Source organism: Polyodon spathula, chromosome 8 (assembly GCF_017654505.1).
Source record: "Polyodon spathula isolate WHYD16114869_AA chromosome 8, ASM1765450v1, whole genome shotgun sequence".
In the NCBI taxonomy this organism is placed as follows: Eukaryota; Metazoa; Chordata; class Actinopteri; order Acipenseriformes; family Polyodontidae; genus Polyodon; species Polyodon spathula.
In genome coordinates this window covers 3,920,233-3,941,226 of record NC_054541.1, presented here as the reverse complement: position 1 = coordinate 3,941,226, position 20,994 = coordinate 3,920,233, and the positions used below count along the sequence as shown (strand labels likewise).

Genomic DNA, 20,994 nt, shown 5'->3' with positions numbered 1-20,994 from the left:
CTAATGTTTACTGATGCTACAGCCAATTGAAAACACAATTTTCTCAACAATTTACAAAATTTTGTTGCAGGATTTTGCAACTCAGCAGTTTCTCATTACTATAATGGTTTATGTATTATTATTATTATTATTATTGTTATTATTATTATCCTGAGAACATATCCAGTGATCTTGACAACTGTTTGAAACGAGTTGCTGAGGATCTTCTGATAACACATTTCCCATTTTTTTTTCCTCGCTGTCTTTAATGAGCCACAGCACATGACAGATAATCAGTTAAATAAATGGGTTAAATGAATTTGTTTAAAATGTTTACAATCCTGTATGATGTGTTCAGCCTAGCTTCAGGAGTGAGGCCACACGTTGTGGATCCCTTTACTGACTTTGAGGTTTCACTGCATTTAATGTATGTAATGTGTTTTAATTCTAACTGATACATGTTAGGACTGTATATCTGGTCTTAGTGAAGTAAAAACTTTGCAAACGTTACCCTTTTTATATAAATCGAAAATTATATTTGACCGATCTGCTTATCAGATCCACGTGTAACATGTCACATTTGGATACTGCACGTTCAGCAGAGTGCTGTTTCATTTTTGCTGTGTAAATTACACCAAAACAATATGCCCTACAAAGCATGACATTTTTTTTTTCCCTGAATATTCTAGCCAAGAATCAGCTTTATTTTATACCACGCTGCATTTACGAGTGGACTTCCAAACATTTCATTTGTTGCAGGTACCTATTCAGAGCGTTGGTGTGGCGGTCCTGTCTTACTTTAATACACACAATCTCAATTTCACTATCGATTAATAATAGCCTACACTCTTTTAGAAAAGCCTCCAGTAAAACTTTAAAAGACGATGCTGCACTGTCCTGCGCCATGTCTTGGTTTTCTTCGGTGGAATGTAGAGGGACAGGCTATTGATTAGCCTATCAGACGGCTAACCCTTAGATGTTGTATTTTTTTTTAATACATTTTGTTACACTTTATATTGTGTGGCATAAATTAATCTTAAATAGATATGCAATTGCATATTAAATAAATGTTTAATAAACATGAAATAGCTGGTTTCTTTCTAAATGTTAAAGAAATGTTGATTCAAAATATCATTGCATATCATGTCCATAAAAATATGTAATAATTTCCCATTGTTTACATGTCCTTATTGAAAATACAGTTAATTTGACTTAAGTGTTAATGGAAAGTAACAATCATTTAACGTAAATTTAATATGCAGTTTCATATCTAATATTAATTTAATGTAAATTTAATATTCAAATCCTTATCTATTTAATATTAATTTATGCCACACAATATACAGCGTTACTTAGATTTCTTATGATCAAGTAGCACTTTGTCAGTCAGAGCAAATGTGGTAATGTTGAATTGGTAAGCAGACTCAATCACTTGGAAATGATTATTATGAAAAATCTGAACCGGATTCATTTGCTTCGTGATTTTTATTTGGCGTTTGTCTAGATACGGCAGCAGAGCTGCTTATTGCCACTTGACTTGAATTTCTTAAGATTTTTTATTTTCATTTTACAAAGGCCCGACTTGTACTTGTGTGGGGCCGACTCTGAAGACGTCATACGTTTTGTGACGTGCGCAGGGCCCCCTTAGGTGTTGGGCACTAGGCTGACACCCCCTTAGGTGTGGGGTCCTAGGCTGGTGCCCTACTCGCCTTGCCCTAAGGCTGGCCCTGCTGTGTATATTTAACTGCATACAAAAACTTTGAGAAATGGCAGCTTTGCAAGTTTTCTGTTTGTTCTTGCAGTACATGTTATAGGATCTTCATTGTAGCGGCAGCACAAGCTAAGTGATTACACGTTTTATTAAGACATCAACAATAACCTCTTTGAATTCATTCAGTTTATTTCATTTTGCTGTGGTTTACAGGTTTAACAAACCCTTAAAGCAAACACAAAGAATTCTCTTTAAAAGTTTTATTATAAAAAAATAACACGTTTGGTTACAAAATAGAATCAAGCTAAATCAGAGTGGCATGTCGGTCAGGAGTACGAAAAAAATCATAGCCACAGCAACCATGTAGTTACCTTGCAAAACTGTCCGACACATTGAAAAAAAACACGGTATTTAAAAAAAAAAAAGGTTAAAAGTATGTGCTAATAAATATTAACCAATATGAAAATTCCTATATTTAGCATATCCACTTTTTAATATTAACAATTTAAAATGTCATCCAGAACACTACTGAAAGCTATTCAAGTAAAGATCGGTTATATTTTTGTTGTGAGAATATTTCACTTATTTATAGATCACACTTGTACATTTTTTTAGAATTCCACACATTAATAACAATCTATATATGCATACAGTATAACACATTAACCTACAACCTAAACCAACATGGAAAAAGTTTTTACATTGAAAAACAATAGTCATTTTATTTAATGCCGATTAAAAATATTGTGCCCAGTCCCTGATCCTTGTCCTCTTAATCCACCTCCTCAATGGTGGGCCCCTGGGAGGCAGACCCTGAGCCTGCCCGTGCCTGGGACCCACAGCTTCCTCCTGGCATCCCTCCTGGCGCCCCTCCCTGGTACAGCTTGCTCATGATGGGGTTACACACTTTCTCCAGCTCTTTCAGCTGGTGCTCATACTCCTCCTTGTCTGCCATCTGATTTTTGTCCAGCCAGGAGATGGCCTGGTTGCACTTGTCAATGATCTGCTTCTTGTCATCCTCGCTGATCTTGGATTTCACGTTCTCCTCCTCCACGCTGCTCTTCATGTTGAAGGCGTAGGACTCCAGGGAATTCTTGGCCGCTATCTTCTCCCTCTGGGCCTCGTCCTGGGCTCTGTACTTGTCTGCGTCCTGCACCATCCTCTCGATCTCCTCTTTGCTCAGCCGGCCCTTGTCGTTGGTGATGGTGATCTTGTTCTCTTTGCCGGTGCTCTTGTCCACCGCAGACACGTTCAGGATGCCGTTGGCGTCGATGTCAAAGGTCACCTCAATCTGTGGCACTCCTCGCGGGGCAGGGGGGATGCCCGACAGCTCAAACTTGCCCAGATGGTTGTTGTCCTTCGTCATGGCCCTCTCTCCCTCGTACACCTGGATGAGGACGCCCGGCTGGTTGTCCGAGTAGGTGCTGAAGGTCTGGGTTTGCTTGGTGGGAATGGTGGTGTTGCGCTTGATCAGGGCGGTCATAACTCCTCCTGCGGTCTCGATGCCCAAAGACAGCGGGGCCACGTCTAGCAGCAGCAGGTCCTGCACGTTTTCAGAGGTGTCGCCCATCAAGATGGCTGCCTGCACAGCTGCACCGTAGGCTACCGCTTCATCAGGGTTGATGCTCTTGTTCAGCTCCCTGCCGTTGAAGAAGTCCTGGAGAAGTTTCTGGATCTTGGGGATGCGAGTGGAGCCTCCCACCAGAACTATGTCTTGGATCTTAGACTTGTCCATCTTGGCATCCCTTAGTGCCTTCTCCACGGGCTCCAGAGTCCCTCTGAAAAGGTCAGAGTTCATCTCCTCAAAGCGAGCCCTCGTGATTGACGTGTAGAAGTCAATACCTTCATACAGAGAGTCAATCTCAATGCTGGCCTGAGTGCTGGAGGACAGGGTTCTCTTTGCTCTCTCACACGCGGTCCTCAGCCTCCTGACCGCCCTCTTGTTCTGGCCGAGGTCCTTCTTGTATTTCCTCTTGAACTCTTCAATGAAGTGGTTGACCATGCGGTTGTCAAAGTCCTCCCCGCCCAGGTGGGTGTCCCCTGCCGTGGCCTTCACCTCAAAGATCCCGTCCTCGATGGTCAGGATGGACACGTCAAAGGTGCCGCCGCCCAGGTCAAAGATCAGGACGTTGCGCTCTCCTCTGCTGCCCTTGTCCAGCCCGTAGGCGATGGCAGCTGCTGTGGGCTCATTGATAATTCTCAGCACGTTCAGTCCAGCGATCACGCCAGCATCCTTGGTAGCCTGGCGCTGGGAGTCGTTGAAGTAGGCGGGCACAGTGATGACGGCGTTGGACACTTTCTGGCCCAGGTAAGCCTCTGCAATTTCTTTCATCTTGATCAGGACCATGGAGGAGATCTCCTCTGGATTGAAGGTCTTGTTCTCCCCTTTGTATTCCACTTGTACCTTGGGTTTCCCTGCTTCATTCACCACCATGAACGGCCAGTGCTTCATATCAGATTGCACAACAGAGTCTTCGTATTTCCTTCCGATCAGTCGCTTGGCATCGAAAACAGTGTTGCTGGGGTTCATGGCCACCTGGTTCTTGGCAGCATCTCCAATGAGCCTCTCTGTGTCCGTGAAGGCCACGTAGCTGGGGGTGGTCCTGTTGCCCTGGTCATTGGCGATGATCTCCACTTTGCCATGCTGGAACACCCCCACGCAGGAGTAGGTGGTGCCCAGGTCAATGCCAATAGACACTCCCTTGGGTGCAGACATCTTTACAGGGGCTCTGGGTTGTAGTCTCTGCAGCAAACAAGTGGAACAGCAGGTTTAGTACACAATACAAGTTCTAGGATCTTATAATGCGATTAATGTACAAAAACAAGCAGATCATTTGGAAAACAAGTTAAAAAATGCTTTTTATTCATTTGCAGTCAGTTCTTTGTATTCAAATGCAGTACAAACGAATATGTATGAGTACAATGTTCTACTAACACTTGAATCAATTCTTTGTGATTTCATGACTGAAAGGGAAACACCAACTCAGTGATTCTAGAAAATTCGAATGCTTCAACTTAATTTACTTTACACCCACGGTTATTTTAATCGCACCGTTTTTATTATTTTTTTTTTTTTTTTTTTTTTTTTCTAATATGTATGTAATCATTTTCAAGACATTCGAGCAAAAAAGCCACACAACGTGTATTAAGATCAATGATATTTCAGAATATGCATTAAGAAATGAATGTCACTAGCGGGCTATCAGTAGAATAGGATGCTACAAAACCACAGATTCATTAAAGTCTCAAAACGACTTACAGTTTACTTGTTCGGGTTTGTGTCAGTGTGACGAGACGGTCTGATGCCCTTCTCCCTCTTCTCCCTCTTCTCCCTCTTCTCGTTTGATTCCTCACCTCTCGTCTCTTCTCCAGTTACTTCTGTCTCTCTTACTGCTGCTGCGGGTTTTTTATTCAGTGCAGCTGCTCTTCTGGAACGCTCGAGTGAAATCTAAGCCAATCTGTGGGCTGCTTTCTATTTACCATAGAAACGGTTTCTAGTGAGTCTGTGACGACACAGAGCGAAGCTTGGAGAAGTTTCTGGATCGGTTCCTGAGGTCCAGCACATTGGAATGGACGGTGCTTCCTAATACTGTGGCGCTTTTTCTATTATTTTTTTTTATTTATATATTTATTTGACAGGGACACCGTACAGTTTGTAACTTTCATGATACATAATATGTATTGCACTCAGATTTAGATATTTGAGCTCATGTTCATTGACAGTCCCGGGACAAACATAAAAACGGAACAAGAAAACAATACAAATAAACATTTACACAAGGGATTATGATCGAGCATCAGATAAACAATATAAGAGTCAGCAATCCCCGAAAACAACGTCACTGCAAAAGACAATCTCATCACACACCGGGATCAACAAAAACACCCACACCTCGGCAGTTCTATAATGACATTATAGTATATATATATATATATATATATATATATATATATATATATATATATATATATATATATATAATATATATATAGATAGACACACACACACACACACACACACACACACATACACACGTCCTTTCAACAATAATTAATCACAGGTTTATGTTATATGTAAAATGCTTATTGTTTTACGTGTAAACTAATTTAAATGGAAGGAAGTAGAAATAATCCCCTTCTCCAACATTACTGGACATTAGTACACAGATTGCATATCCATGTCAGATTTTCCATGTAACACTCAGTGTGTTCTGCTTTGCTGGAAATATCAGGTCCTGTTCAAGAAACTTCTCGAACCTTCGCTCTGATCTCTCGTCACAGCCTCGCAGGAAGCCGCGCCTGTAAATAGAAAGCAGCGCACTGATTGGCTTAGAATTCGCTCGAGCGTTCCAGAAGAGGCGCTGCACCGAATAAAAGAGCCGGCAGCTGCACGAGAGTGTGAGAAGCAGCTGCCAGAGAGAAAGAGCAGAGCAGAGGAGAGGAGAGGAGAGCAGAGCAGAGGAGAGGAGAGGAGAGGAGAGGAGAGCAGAGCAGAGCAGAGCAGAGGAGAGGAGAGGAGAGGAGAGCAGAGCAGAGGAGGAGAGCAGAGAGAGAGGAGAGGAGAGAGAGAGAGAGAGAGCAGAGGAGAGGAGAGGAGAGAGGAGAGGAGGAGAGAGAGGAGAGAGAGAGCAGAGGAGAGGAGAGGAGAGGAGAGCAGAGCAGAGCAGAGGAGAGGAGGAGAGGAGGAGAGGAGAGGAGCAGAGGAGAGGAGAGGAGAGGAGAGCAGAGCAGAGCAGAGCAGAGGAGAGGAGAGGAGAGCAGAGCAGAGGAGAGCAGAGGAGAGGAGAGCAGAGGAGAGGAGAGCAGAGGAGAGGAGAGCAGAGGAGAGCAGAGCAGAGGATCGACTCGACACACCGACACAAACCAGAACAAGCAAACTGTAAGTCACCGTGTAAGCCCTTATTAAAGCTCTCGTTTCGTAGCATGCGACTGTGTCGTTTTTCTGAGCTACCGATATAATTTCTTAATATTTATTCTCAAATAGCGCTAAGCTTTTTAACATATATATATGTCAATGTCCGTTATAAAATACATATGAAAAAAAAAAATAGATGCTGGGCGCAGCAGAGAACGAATTAAACATGTCTTGCAATAAATTGAATGGATACATTCGACTTTTCCAGAGTCACAGCAATGACATATTCTACTTACTCCATACATGTCCTTATACCTTTTGTACTGTTTGTGATATTTCACTTTTGCCCATATGAAATACGAGTTAAACCCTTAGGGGTCCAGTCTAAAACATTTCAATACATGCATTCATTATTAATGGATCTTTGTAGTTAATCATAAGCTGTAAGCATTTTCAAATGATCTGTTTGTTTTTGTACATTAATCGGATTATAAGATCCTACAACTTGTATTGTGTACTAAACCTGCTGTTCCACCTGTTTGCTGCAGAGACTACAACCCAGAACCCCTGTAAAGATGTCTGCACCCAAGGGAGTGTCTATTGGCATTGACCTGGGCACCACCTACTCCTGCGTGGGGGTGTTCCAGCATGGCAAAGTGGAGATCATCGCCAATGACCAGGGCAACAGGACCACCCCCAGCTACGTGGCCTTCACGGACACAGAGAGGCTCATTGGAGATGCTGCCAAGAACCAGGTGGCCATGAACCCCAGCAACACTGTTTTCGATGCCAAGCGACTGATCGGAAGGAAATACGAAGACTCTGTTGTGCAGTCTGATATGAAGCACTGGCCGTTCATGGTGGTGAATGAAGCAGGGAAACCCAAGGTACAAGTGGAATACAAAGGGGAGAACGAGACCTTCAATCCAGAGGAGATCTCCTCCATGGTCCTGATCAAGATGAAAGAGATTGCAGAGGCTTACCTGGGCCAGAAAGTGTCCAACGCCGTCATCACTGTGCCCGCCTACTTCAACGACTCCCAGCGCCAGGCTACCAAGGATGCTGGCGTGATCGCTGGACTGAACGTGCTGAGAATTATCAATGAGCCCACAGCAGCTGCCATCGCCTACGGGCTGGACAAGGGCAGCAGAGGAGAGCGCAACGTCCTGATCTTTGACCTGGGCGGCGGCACCTTTGACGTGTCCATCCTGACCATCGAGGACGGGATCTTTGAGGTGAAGGCCACGGCAGGGGACACCCACCTGGGCGGGGAGGACTTTGACAACCGCATGGTCAACCACTTCATTGAAGAGTTCAAGAGGAAATACAAGAAGGACCTCGGCCAGAACAAGAGGGCGGTCAGGAGGCTGAGGACCGCGTGTGAGAGAGCCAAGAGAACCCTGTCCTCCAGCACTCAGGCCAGCATTGAGATTGACTCTCTGTATGAAGGCATTGACTTCTACACGTCAATCACGAGGGCTCGCTTTGAGGAGATGAACTCTGACCTTTTCAGAGGGACTCTGGAGCCCGTGGAGAAGGCACTAAGGGATGCCAAGATGGACAAGTCTAAGATCCAAGACATAGTTCTGGTGGGAGGCTCCACTCGCATCCCCAAGATCCAGAAACTCCTCCAGGACTTCTTCAACGGCAGGGAGCTGAACAAGAGCATCAACCCTGATGAAGCGGTGGCCTACGGTGCAGCTGTGCAGGCAGCCATCCTGATGGGCGACACCTCTGAAAACGTGCAGGACCTGCTGCTGCTAGACGTGGCCCCGCTGTCTTTGGGCATCGAGACCGCAGGAGGAGTTATGACCGCCCTGATCAAGCGCAACACCACCATCCCCACCAAGCAAACCCAGACCTTCAGCACCTACTCGGACAACCAGCCGGGCGTCCTCATCCAGGTGTATGAGGGAGAGAGGGCCATGACGAAGGACAACAACCATCTGGGCAAGTTTGAGCTGTTGGGCATCCCCCCCGCCCCGCGAGGAGTGCCACAGATTGAGGTGACCTTTGACATCGACGCCAACGGCATCCTGAACGTGTCTGCGGTGGACAAGAGCACCGGCAAAGAGAACAAGATCACCATCACCAACGACAAGGGCCGGCTGAGCAAAGAGGAGATCGAGAGGATGGTGCAGGACACAGACAAGTACAGAGCCCAGGACGAGGCCCAGAGGGAGAAGATAGCGGCCAAGAATTCCCTGGAGTCCTACGCCTTCAACATGAAGAGCAGCGTGGAGGAGGACAACATGAAATCCAAGATCAGCGAGGATGACAAGAAGCAGATCATTGACAAGTGCAACCAGGCCATCTCCTGGCTGGACAAAAATCAGATGGCAGACAAGGAGGAGTATGAGCACCAGCTGAAAGAGCTGGAGAAAGTATGTAACCCCATCATGAGCAAGCTGTACCAGGGAGGGGCGCCAGGAGGGATGCCAGGAGGAAGCTGTGGGTCCCAGGCACGGGCAGGCTCAGGGTCTGCCGCCCAGGGGCCCACTATTGAGGAGGTGGATTAAGAGGACAGGGATCTGGCCATAAAAAAATGACCTTGAACTGAATGCAAATAAAATGGCAAAGATTAAGCACTGTTGATTGTAAATACTGTTTCCAAAAGATTTATTGTGTCAATAATATACGTTTAGACTTATAACGAATGTTATTTAAAAAAAAAGATGAATTTTAAAATAGTACCAAAAGAAGCCTTTATTTATTTTTTTAAAACATATTGAACATTTGTTTTCTAAATAAAAAGCATTAAAAAGAATTGTTTTTGATCATCTCTTACTTAAGTGAAATTATTTAAGAGAAAATCTGTTTTCTGGAAACAGAAAGGAATGCAATAACAGCATTTACAAGGGACTAACTTGCTAAAGATCTTTGAATGTAATAAATAGTTTTTATTCCACATTCATTCAGTTTATATAGATACACTTTTCTATTTATCTTGCAATATGTTTAAAATAGATGACTACCCAAAGATTTTTATTTATTTTTTTAACTTGAAGCCTTCTTTATAAAGGCTTTGTGAATCCAGCCCCAGATCTACAAAAGCTGTATAGTCGTACTTAAAAACTAGAGCTTTGAAAGAACAATCCTCCCCCGTTACTGTTAATTACTACAGCTGTTGATATCAGATTGCAAAGTTTACACAACTGAATCATTGGTAAGCATTCTACTATGAACTAGTTTTTGTCAAGGCTTGAGCAACATCGAAGTAGACTGTGACACACCTATGTATAGTATAGCACTCAATAACACATTTGGCTGCTGCCAATAAACCAAAAAATGTGGATCTTGTCAATGTTTGTGTAGTGTTCGTCCACCGTTTGTTTGTCTGTCTATTTGTTTTGGCCACCGTGCCGTTTGTTTTGTTCAGTGTTTTTTCTGTTTAAACCTTTTATTTGCAATTAACCGGTGAAGCAAGTGCCTTCACCATTTCACCTTGCAGTACTGTGTGTTTCTTCTGGGTCTGACGTCACCACCAACACCAGCCTGTGACAGACACCCATTCAAATTTTAGTAAATTAACAATTTGCAATTCAGTTTTGTGAAATGGTAGCCATAGTAGTCCAGAGATGACAGACAAAGAGAAGAAGATGTGATACCTTTTATTGGGCTAACTAAACGATAATTATTCACAAGCTTTCAAGACCTCAAAGGTATCTTCTTTAGGTGAAAGTAGGAAAGAGAGTTCTTGAAAGCTTGTGAATAATTATTATTTAGTTAGCCCAATAAAAGGTATCACATTTCCTTCTCTTTGTCTATCAGTTCAATTTTAATATTTAATCCCTGAAAAAAACAGAACCTCTAAAATACTTCAAAAATTAAACCAAAGCTGATGGCTGAAGTAGCAACTGCTGAGTAATTATTGCAGAACACTTGCATGGAAAACAACTACTCGATCATACCATATTTATATTATCACAGGTCACCATAAGATAATGCTTTGTACAAAAATGACAAATAAAAATAACCTTGTACCAGTTGCTGTGCTGGTTCAGCACCGTTTCTATGGCAATGTCTTCGTAATGTGTGAAGCGAGAAGCACATGACTCAGGTCTTCACATAGGGCTGAGCCATCTAGCAATACAGCATCAGAAAGTAACACATTTAGAAATGGGTTAAAAATGAAACAGACATCATACATTATTGTATCTAAAAACCATTATTTTGAGGGTATTTACATGGAACTTGTTGCATCCTTAAAGTCTAATTATTGTTTAACAAAAACTACCCTGAAAGACAAAGTAATCCAGAGACCACTAAATGTCTCATCAGGATTTTAGTACACTTTGATGTATATTCATAGTCAGAATGTAAGCAAATACATACAACTACAATGCATTTGTTGGCTTTTAATCTTTGTATGCATGTATGTTAAAGTTACATTTACTGCAACTGAAATACAAGCTGAACAAGGATCTCATTTTTGGCCCAAAGAACACATAAAAAGATTACTCAGTAATGCCTATATGGACAAATCTAGTAATTCTAAAAACTGAAAGAAAAAGTCAATGTTCCTATTTTTTCTTCCTAGCATTATATTCTTTAGATTTAAATAAAATGGTATGATACATCATACAATATCCACAAGTAGTCTCCAGTCTAACAAAGGTTGAAAAAAAAAAAAGAAAGAAAATCAGAAATCCATACGCCTGGTCCTACCGTCTGTCAAGCTTGTGAAATTGCTTGTAGAGCTGTACAGCTGTTCAGTGTAAGTATATACTGTTGAAGCCAATCTAACAGTGCTTATCTGCTTGCTGGGCTTCACTTTGATATATACCATCAAGGAACGATGAGACATTTTTAAAGGAGGAGGCAGTCTCCTTTCCACTTCATTCACAGACACCTTGTGTCCAACTGCTTTGGAGCTTTTGATGTTGGAATGTAGGAGTGGAAACACATCTGCAAAAATGCTTCATTCTACTTTTTCCTGCATGTGCACTGTATAGGTTAGGTCTCCACTGTCAGCTTTTGAACTGTTTCTTCTTCAACTCTTAACTCTGCTCATTTGCACTTTTACTACCTTCTGAATTTCAGCGTAAGGGATGCGACTGCACCCGGGCCCAGCCTCTGCTGGGGCCCATACTAAAGATATTCTATATTATAGTTGTCAATACCAACCCTTTTCTTTTATTTTCAAAGTCAAAAAACAACAACAACAAACTGTTCTCCTGGTGGTTTAAAAATAAACTGCGGCAAAGTTGTCAAAACACACATTAGCAAATCAGAGCTGCGTAGGCGGGACTCAGCGTGAAACTTATAATAGGTCAGTTCGATTAAAAAACATCAGCCTGTTCAATTTACATGGGAGGGGGGGGGGGGTGCATTTCTTTCACAGCAGCTGTTTGTACAGATTATAACAAACAGTTTACTAACAAGGTATATAATCATAAACACTAAACATTCAAAAATAAGCACATAGGCCTATCAGTCAACTTCAATTCTCTGTGAGAACTCCTATATTATACCCCAATTTTCCATAACAGACTTGCTTGGTGAAAAAAAAAAAAAAAAGCGCTTGGTGGAAGTAAGCTAACTTTTCCGCAGTTGTGGTAATAAGTACATAACGCCATCAGGTTGTTTAAAGCAAAAACAGCAGACAGGACAGCTAGAAATTTCTCAAAAAGAAGCAGAAAATGGTAAAAAAGAAAAAGAGTACAGTAAATGGGTTCAAAGTGAGCCGACAACAGCAGATGGAAGTATATAAATACAAGGTACTGAATCATGCATTGTAAACCCGGTACCCAGTCAGGCACCTTGATGTGATTTTTATGATCCAGCTACCTGGCCTGACTTTTGTACCAAAGAGCTAAGAGTTGAAATTACGAAACATAACCCTGTGCCGCTAAAGAAACTGATGCTGAATTCTCCAAAAATCACACATGATTTTTACTCATTTTTGGAACAAAACTTCAATTAGATTTATATTAGGTTGAGGTTTTTTTTTGGGGGGGCGGACCAGGGCCCAGAAAATCCTAGTACCGGCCCTGCAATGGCTACTAGAGGCCTCACTCCCGCTCTGACATCTAACATCTGGATCCCCTGGACAAAGCGTGCTCCCTCTTTCGCCTCTCCTGGAATGAACTCTGGTAAACACTTGCTTCAGATATCGTTACTAACTCCCTCTTCACCTGCACTGCCTGCTACAAACTGTAAGTTCTCCTTCCTAAATTGCCGTTCTCTGATTAACAAATTTCTGTTTCTCAACAATCTGATGCTAATCTTGATCTTCTCTGCCTAGCAGAAACCTGGCACTGTGTAAATGATAAGCACTCACTACATCTATCCACCCCAAATGGCTACTCGCTCTTTGATAAACCACGCCTCACTGGTAGAAGTGGGAGCACTGCTGTTATTGCTGACTCTGTGCTTGCTGTCTCTACTCTCTCTTTCTCAGCCTTCTCTTTGTTTGAGCGTCTCGCTATCAAGATCCCCTCTCCCGTGTCAATCACCCTTGCTGTCATCTGTTGTCCACTGAAGAATAACTCTGCTTTTATTGTTGAGTTCTCGTAATTCCTCTCCCTAATCTGCAATTCAACTGGCAAAATTCTACTCCTAGGTGGTTTCAACATCCATGTTGATTTGCCTTCTTTCCCTCGAGTGACTGACTTTGTCATGCTCCTGGACTGCCTCGGACTCTCTCAATCTATCACCGTTCCCACTCACACCCGTGGACACACCTTGGATCTGCTCATCACCAGGGGTCTTGAAATCTCCAGTCTCTCAGTCTCAGATCTCTCTCTCCTCTGACCATTTCTTCTGCCAATATTAATCTTCCCACAACTTTAGCTACTACTGATACTGTTATTTCCTTCCATCCCAAAAATCTACTTATAATACTATTGGAATGTGTCTCTTCTTCCCCTCTGACTGGTACTCATCCATCTTTGGTCGATGATGTCACATTTGCCCCGGTTACAACCAGAACAGTGAAGAAACATCTCAACTGTCCATGGTATACCCTCGAAGTTCGACTGCTTAAGTCTGTCTGCCGCAAGTCTGGAGTGCAAATGGAGGTCATCTGGGCTAACAGTTCAGAGAGATTTGGACCGATCACCTCAGTAGCTACAGACGTGCACTCGCTGCTGCCAGGGTGAAATCATATCTATGTGAAACAGTAAACCAATTATTCTCTTCAAAACCATTCTGCATTCAGCCTGCATCAAGCCATCGATAAATCTCCCATTCATCCTCCTCTCTTACCTGCTATGATTTCTCCTCTTTCTTTCAGAACAAAATCGACACCATTTATTCTACGCTCTCCTACCACAAACCCAGTATAGTAATTGACCACACTGACTCCCCTCTGATTGCCCCTTCTGCTCTCTCTTCCTTCTCTCCTCTCTCCATTACTGATGACCTCCAGCTTATTGTTGAAATCAATTACTGTCACATGCCCCTTGGACCCCTCAACCTCTCAACCTGTCCCTGGTTTCAGGTTTTTGATAAAACATCTCATAGATAAGAATTTGTTTGAATCTCTGCTGTCTGGCTTTTGGTCAGATCACAGTACCGAAACTGCTCTGTTCCTGATTGTAAATGATCTTCTACTTAATGGTGATGCTGCTACTACCTCTGTCCTTGTCCTCCTTGACCTAATTGCTGCTTTTGATGCCATAGATCATAGCATTCTTCTTGACCACCTTCATAAGTATGCTAGGATTCCTGGAACCTGTCTCTCCTGGCTGTCCTCTTACCTATCTGGACGCATGCAGTCTGTTTTCTATATTGGAAGCAGTGGTGACGCAAACCTGGTCACTTGTGGTGTCCCTCAAGGGTCTGTTCTCGGGCCTCTTCTCTTTAACATCTACATGCTTCCCTTGGGTCACCTCATCCACCAACACAGCCTCATGTTTCACTCCTATGCAGACGACACCCAGCTCTGCCTAAAACTAAATCCTGGATGTCCCTCTGCCATGGTCTGGCTCTCAGCTTGCATCCAAGACATCGACGCTCAAATTTGAACGACTTCTGGTAGGATCAAAAACTCAACTCAAGAATCTCAATACTGCTTCCTTGAACCTTGGAAACTGTCTGCTGCTGCTTTCTCCCACTCTACAAAGCCTTGGTGTACTTCTGGATAGAAACCTCCCCTTTGACGCCCAAATCTCATCTGTAGTCAAATCCTCCTTCTACCACCTCTGAAACATCTCAAAGTTCCGTCCCTACCTTTCCCTCCCAAATGCATAGATACTCTGTCATGCATTCATCTCCTCTCGACTCGACTACTGCAACTCTCTGTATGGTGGTCTTTCATCACGCACCATAAACAGACTGCAGCTGGTTCAAAATGCCGCTGCTAAGATCCTTACTAGATGTAAAAAAACATGATCACATTACCCCCTGTCTTGCCCAGCTGCACTGGCTACCTATAAAGTTCAGGATTACTTAAAAAATTCTCCTGCTTGCCTACAAGGCCCTTGTGAACGTGTGCGTGGCAGTGCATTGGTCTAGGAGTGATGCAGGTTCTCCAAACAGGGAAAAACACACAGTTCACAATTCAAACTCTTTTATTTTTCTTGCTCTGGTCGGCTTGACCGTTTTAAATAATAAACACAAACACACAATACAAACATAGACATGTCTCCGGACAGTGCGTGCTCTCAGTGCAGGTGCGGTGCTGGAAACAGTGGTGCTGGTATGTGTACAGGTGCAGTGCAGTCTGGGTTTATTGCTGGCGTAAAGCTGCAGCTCTCAGATCCATATTTAGTCATCAGGCAAAGACAAACACACAGTTAGAACACAAAACAAGACTTCACTCATGTTTGAACAGTCCTTGTTTCCTCCCTTTAACCACAACAAAGGAACCGATTTCGGCGTCACATCCCCCTTAAGTACCCTCAGTACCATTCAGTACGAGGCACACGTTCCTGTTGTTCAGTGCTCTCACAGGTCGAGAGGGAGATTGTTGATTCGGATTTTTGGATTCAATCGATCGCTGTCACAACTCTTCATCACACAGGTCCAGAGTATCTCTCGAATCTGCAGACCCGCTATGTCCCCGCATGCAAGCTGAGGTCCTCTGACTCAGGCCTGCCTGTTATACCCAAGCAAAAGTGCACCACACCACGTTGTCTTTTAACTTCATGGCCCTGACTCTCTGAAACTCTCTCCCAGCTTTGGTGCGTGCAGTTCCCATAGTTGCTCGCTTCAAATCAACTCTCAAGACCCACTTGTTCTCTATTGCTTTCATTATGCATTGTTCCTCATTATCTTGTAAAGCGCTGTAATCGTGGTGCACTATGAAAGGCGCTATATAAAATAAAGATTGATTAATTGATTAACTATGTCTGAACTTCTTTTCTTTGTCCTCTTCTCCTTTCTTGGCTGCTTTCCTCTGCTGTCTTTTTTCTGTATTATCTGTCGTAGTCTCTCAAATTACATTTCTCAGACCTGTTTAAACCTTAAATAAATCTAAGTAGACAATATTTCAGAGCAAAGCAAAACAGAGTGCTAATCGATTAGAAACAGTCCCAAAACTTTGGTGGCCCAAGGGCATCTGGCATATTTTAATAAAGGTAATATATGCAGCACGTTCGTTGCCATGTTATTTGTCACATCCAATAATTTATTTTTAAAACAATGAAAACGTACCTATTCGGGTCTAAAATTCTTTTAAAAGTAAGCAGCAGGTTGTTGAAGCGAGGTGGCTGTGCTAGATCGTACCTGTAGTACTGATTTAACTTGGATACAAGCCGGCAGGAATACTTTTTGTCTGCGCTGACTTTCAAGTTTGTTTTCTGAAAGCTGTTTATTTGGTGTTCTGTTCATCAGCCTCTTTAGTAGCCTTTCGTTTAATGTGTGATTCTGAAGCTAAATAGCGATCGATTGTATTTTCTCCAAAGACACATTACAAGATGAGCAAAACAATTACCTCCACCTAGACGTACAGTTTCTTTGGGAACTATCTTGACACAATCAATCACAGAAATATACTTTGCTTTTTTTGCTTTGTCGTCTATTACATAATAGCTATATTACTTCCAATGCTGAAAACTAGATTTTAGCAACCTAAATCAAAACAAAGCACCACTACTGTACAGTACAGGTCACAGAAAAGCCAGTACAGGGCACTGATTAAAACAGCGTTATCATTTGAACAGTAGGCGAAAGAAGAACGTTAACTGCTTTGGAGTATTTTTTGTAAAAAATATTTTGCCTGCGTGCAATGCACACAGGGTGGCGAAGGAATAACAATAAAAGAAGGCTATGTGCTGAAGGAAGATACGTAGTTTAGGACGCTTTCATTGTGAAGTAATTCATTTAAACAAGGTTTCTTTTTTTTCTCTCTGTACTTGTCCAATATGCATTGGCCCCAAAACGAGATGAATTTCGCAGTGACCCCTATATTTCCTGATATTGCCTAAATCACAATTTAGATAGACCAGTAGTCATAAAACAATATCCTCTAGAAAGTGTCCTGAGGTCATCAGCTGATTCTAGTGCATTTGCCAAGCACTCCCACCTTTCACTTCCTGAGCTCGGCAACTCTGCCAAATCAAGCCCCACCCTGTCCCTAACCCTAACCTTAAGCAACCCCTACCCTAAAACCTAACCTCAAACCCAATACCTAACCCTAAACCTAACCATTAAGAATTATCTGATGCCCTGGGGACACTTCCTAGGGGATATTCCTGTGTGCTGCCATAAAACATATTTGTGACGTCAGTTTGGTTCTGTGTTGTTGAAAACGTCGAGAGGGTCGAGGCTTATGGAATGAGGGAGAGGGTGATCCTGAATCAACGCTTAAGAACAATCTATCTGTAGAGTGCAGCTCGCCAAGCAATGCCAGTCCAGGACTGTCCCTCTCCTGGGCGGCGGCTAATTGATTCAGACGCTGCTGATTGTCTCCTTCGGCTGTCAATTTCACAGTAGTACCGCCCATTGAATATCTTTTCATTCCAACAAAAAAGTAGGCTGCGTCATATCCAAGCTGAAAGGTGCTGAGGACTTAAATCCTGTGACATTGTAGCCTTACATTGTGAGTTGTATATTTAATATTATTTAATATTAAACATTTCAGCATCAGACCATGCCATTAATATTATTATTATTATTATTATTTTAAATAATTAGTTTTACTATCACTTGTAGCTTATAAACCACGCTCCCCGCACTAAAAAAGGTTGCAAAGACAAGAGCGCCACCTGCAGGACATTGTGTGGAAATAGAGTTAAAAAGTAAACTTAAACTTGTATGATACAGTCCACTCTCAACAATACGAATTTCAACAGACCAGTGGGAAAAAAAAATCGTCTCATCATTAATTCTTATAATCAGGAGTCGAAGCCTCTAAGCCACCACATACTGCCAGTTTTTATTAAAGTTACAGTAACACTGAAATCCATTTTCAAGTGCAGCGCAATCACAAGTATTACACATGTAGAAGTGCTGTGCATTTTTTAGAATACACAGGTGTAAATGAACTGTTTAAAATGTATACTTATAGAAATATAAATAATTAGCACAAACAAAAAATGTGTTAAGAGAATTCATGTTGTAGAAGTAATTTACAATAAGCAACTGCTAAATTTGGACCATGTAGAAAAATGGTAGTCAGGACATTTGGACAATGGGGCTTGTTTAATAACTGACTGTAGCTGCAGTTACCATGGAAACAATGCATAGTGGTACTAAAGGGTATGCCATTGGATTGTGAAAAGGTTACGACACGACAAACCCGTCATTATTTTCAAATGATGTTTTCTTTACTACTCTATCATCTACTTGTGATGCTTGCAACAATTCACGGTGATCATTTATTACAGTTGCACAGAAGTGTGTTTTTTGAATAGCTGTTACGGTCCAGGAGCTGCTCTTCAGTTCGAGAATGCCTGACCTGTGGGTAATGCCCCGCCAGCACCATCTAGTGCACAGCACTGTATTGCAAGATAAATAGGCAAGTGTATCTATATAAACTGAATGAATGTGGAAGCCCAGGACCTGCTCTTCAGTTCTTTGAATTACATTCAAATATCTTTAGAAAGTTACTCCTTTGCACTTGCTGCTACTGCATTCCTTTCTGTTTCCAGTAAAAGTTAAATAATTTCACTTAATTAACAGACGATTCAAAACAATTGCTTTTAATGCTTTTTATATAGAAACATGTTTTTAATTTTTTTTTTTTTTTTTTAAATAACATTCATTGTCTAAACATATATTATTGACAATATAAATCTTTTGGAAACAGTATTTACATTCAACAGTGCTTAATCATTGCCATTTTATTTGCATTCAGTTCAAGGTCATTTTTTTATGGCCAGATCCCTGTCCTCTTAATCCACCTCCTCAATAGTGGGCCCCTGGGAGGCAGACCCTGAGCCTGCCCGTGCCTGGGACCCACAGCTTCCTCCTGGCATCCCTCCTGGCGCCCCTCCCTGGTACAGCTTGCTCATGATGGGGTTACACACTTTCTCCAGCTCTTTCAGCTGGTGCTCATACTCCTCCTTGTCTGCCATCTGATTTTTGTCCAGCCAGGAGATGGCCTGGTTGCACTTGTCAATGATCTGCTTCTTGTCATCCTCGCTGATCTTGGATTTCACATTCTCCTCCTCCACGCTGCTCTTCATGTTGAAGGCGTAGGACTCCAGGGAATTCTTGGCCGCTATCTTCTCCCTCTGGGCATCGTCCTGGGCTCTGTACTTGTCTGCGTCCTGCACCATCCTCTCGATCTCCTCTTTGCTCAGCCGGCCCTTGTCGTTGGTGATGGTGATCTTGTTCTCTTTGCCGGTGCTCTTGTCCACCGCAGACACGTTCAGGATGCCGTTGGCGTCGATGTCAAAGGTCACCTCAATCTGTGGCACTCCTCGCGGGGCGGGGGGGATGCCCGACAGCTCAAACTTGCCCAGATGGTTGTTGTCCTTCGTCATGGCCCTCTCTCCCTCGTACACCTGGATGAGGACGCCCGGCTGGTTGTCCGAGTAGGTGCTGAAGGTCTGGGTTTGCTTGGTGGGGATGGTGGTGTTGCGCTTGATCAGGGCGGTCATAACTCCTCCTGCGGTCTCGATGCCCAAAGACAGCGGGGCCACGTCTAGCAGCAGCAGGTCCTGCACGTTTTCAGAGGTGTCGCCCATCAAGATGGCTGCCTGCACAGCTGCACCGTAGGCCACCGCTTCATCAGGGTTGATGCTCTTGTTCAGCTCCCTGCCGTTGAAGAAGTCCTGGAGGAGTTTCTGGATCTTGGGGATGCGAGTGGAGCCTCCCACCAGAACTATGTCTTGGATCTTAGACTTGTCCATCTTGGCATCCCTTAGTGCCTTCTCCACGGGCTCCAGAGTCCCTCTGAAAAGGTCAGAGTTCATCTCCTCAAAGCGAGCCCTCGTGATTGACGTGTAGAAGTCAATACCTTCATACAGAGAGTCAATCTCAATGCTGGCCTGAGTGCTGGAGGACAGGGTTCTCTTGGCTCTCTCACACGCGGTCCTCAGCCTCCTGACCGCCCTCTTGTTCTGGCCGAGGTCCTTCTTGTATTTCCTCTTGAACTCTTCAATGAAGTGGTTGACCATGCGGTTGTCAAAGTCCTCCCCGCCCAGGTGGGTGTCCCCTGCCGTGGCCTTCACCTCAAAGATCCCGTCCTCGATGGTCAGGATGGACACGTCAAAGGTGCCGCCGCCCAGGTCAAAGATCAGGACGTTGCGCTCTCCTCTGCTGCCCTTGTCCAGCCCGTAGGCGATGGCAGCTGCTGTGGGCTCATTGATAATTCTCAGCACGTTCAGTCCAGCGATCACGCCAGCATCCTTGGTAGCCTGGCGCTGGGAGTCGTTGAAGTAGGCGGGCACAGTGATGACGGCGTTGGACACTTTCTGGCCCAGGTAAGCCTCTGCAATCTCTTTCATCTTGATCAGGACCATGGAGGAGATCTCCTCTGGATTGAAGGTCTTGTTCTCCCCTTTGTATTCCACTTGTACCTTGGGTTTCCCTGCTTCATTCACCACCATGAACGGCCAGTGCTTCATATCAGACTGCACAACAGAGTCTTCGTATTTCCTTCCGATCAGTCGCTTGGCATCGAAAACAGTGTTGCTGGGGTTCATGGCCACCTGGTTCTTGGCAGCATCTCCAATGAGCCTCTCTGTGTCCGTGAAGGCCACGTAGCTGGGGGTGGTCCTGTTGCCCTGGTCATTGGCGATGATCTCCACTTTGCCATGCTGGAACACCCCCACGCAGGAGTAGGTGGTGCCCAGGTCAATGCCAATAGACACTCCCTTGGGTGCAGACATCTTTACAGGGGCTCTGGGTTGTAGTCTCTGCAGCAAACAAGTGGAACAGCAGGTTTAGTACACAATACAAGTTGTAGGATCTTATAATGTGATTAATGTACAAAAACAAGCAGATCATTTGAAAATGCTTACAGCTTATGATTAACTACAAAGATCCATTAATAATGAATGCATGTATTGAAATGTTTTAGACTGGACCCCTAAGGGTTTAACTCGTATTTCAT

General features: G+C 43.4%; 4 protein-coding genes across 4 annotated transcripts in view; 2 read left to right on the top strand and 2 right to left on the bottom strand.

Moving 5' to 3' along the window:
• Positions 1–1,861: 1,861 nt before the first annotated feature.
• Positions 1,862–5,237, bottom strand: LOC121319206 (heat shock 70 kDa protein-like). Its single transcript, XM_041256405.1, has 2 exons — positions 4,950–5,237; positions 1,862–4,433 (listed from the first exon to the last, which is right to left on the bottom strand). The coding sequence occupies exon 2, from the start codon at positions 4,404–4,406 to the stop codon at positions 2,463–2,465; it is 1,944 nt and encodes a 647-aa protein (XP_041112339.1). The 5' UTR covers positions 4,407–4,433; positions 4,950–5,237; the 3' UTR covers positions 1,862–2,462.
• Positions 5,238–6,488: 1,251 nt separating this feature from the next.
• LOC121319203 (heat shock 70 kDa protein-like) lies at positions 6,489–9,176 on the top strand. Its single transcript, XM_041256403.1, has 2 exons — positions 6,489–6,569; positions 7,094–9,176. Exon 2 carries the CDS (start codon positions 7,121–7,123, stop codon positions 9,062–9,064), a length of 1,944 nt encoding a protein of 647 aa, XP_041112337.1. The 5' UTR covers positions 6,489–6,569; positions 7,094–7,120; the 3' UTR covers positions 9,065–9,176.
• LOC121319201 (heat shock 70 kDa protein-like) overlaps positions 6,500–20,994 on the top strand; it is a 25,229-nt gene continuing 10,734 nt past the window's right edge. Inside the window, exon 1 of the mRNA XM_041256401.1 lies at positions 6,500–6,569. The gene's annotated coding sequence lies outside the window, so the exon portion shown is untranslated. The remainder of the gene's footprint in view (positions 6,570–20,994) is intronic.
• LOC121319204 (heat shock 70 kDa protein-like) lies at positions 18,731–20,821 on the bottom strand. The gene has a single exon (XM_041256404.1). It carries the CDS (start codon positions 20,768–20,770, stop codon positions 18,827–18,829), a length of 1,944 nt encoding a protein of 647 aa, XP_041112338.1. The 5' UTR covers positions 20,771–20,821; the 3' UTR covers positions 18,731–18,826.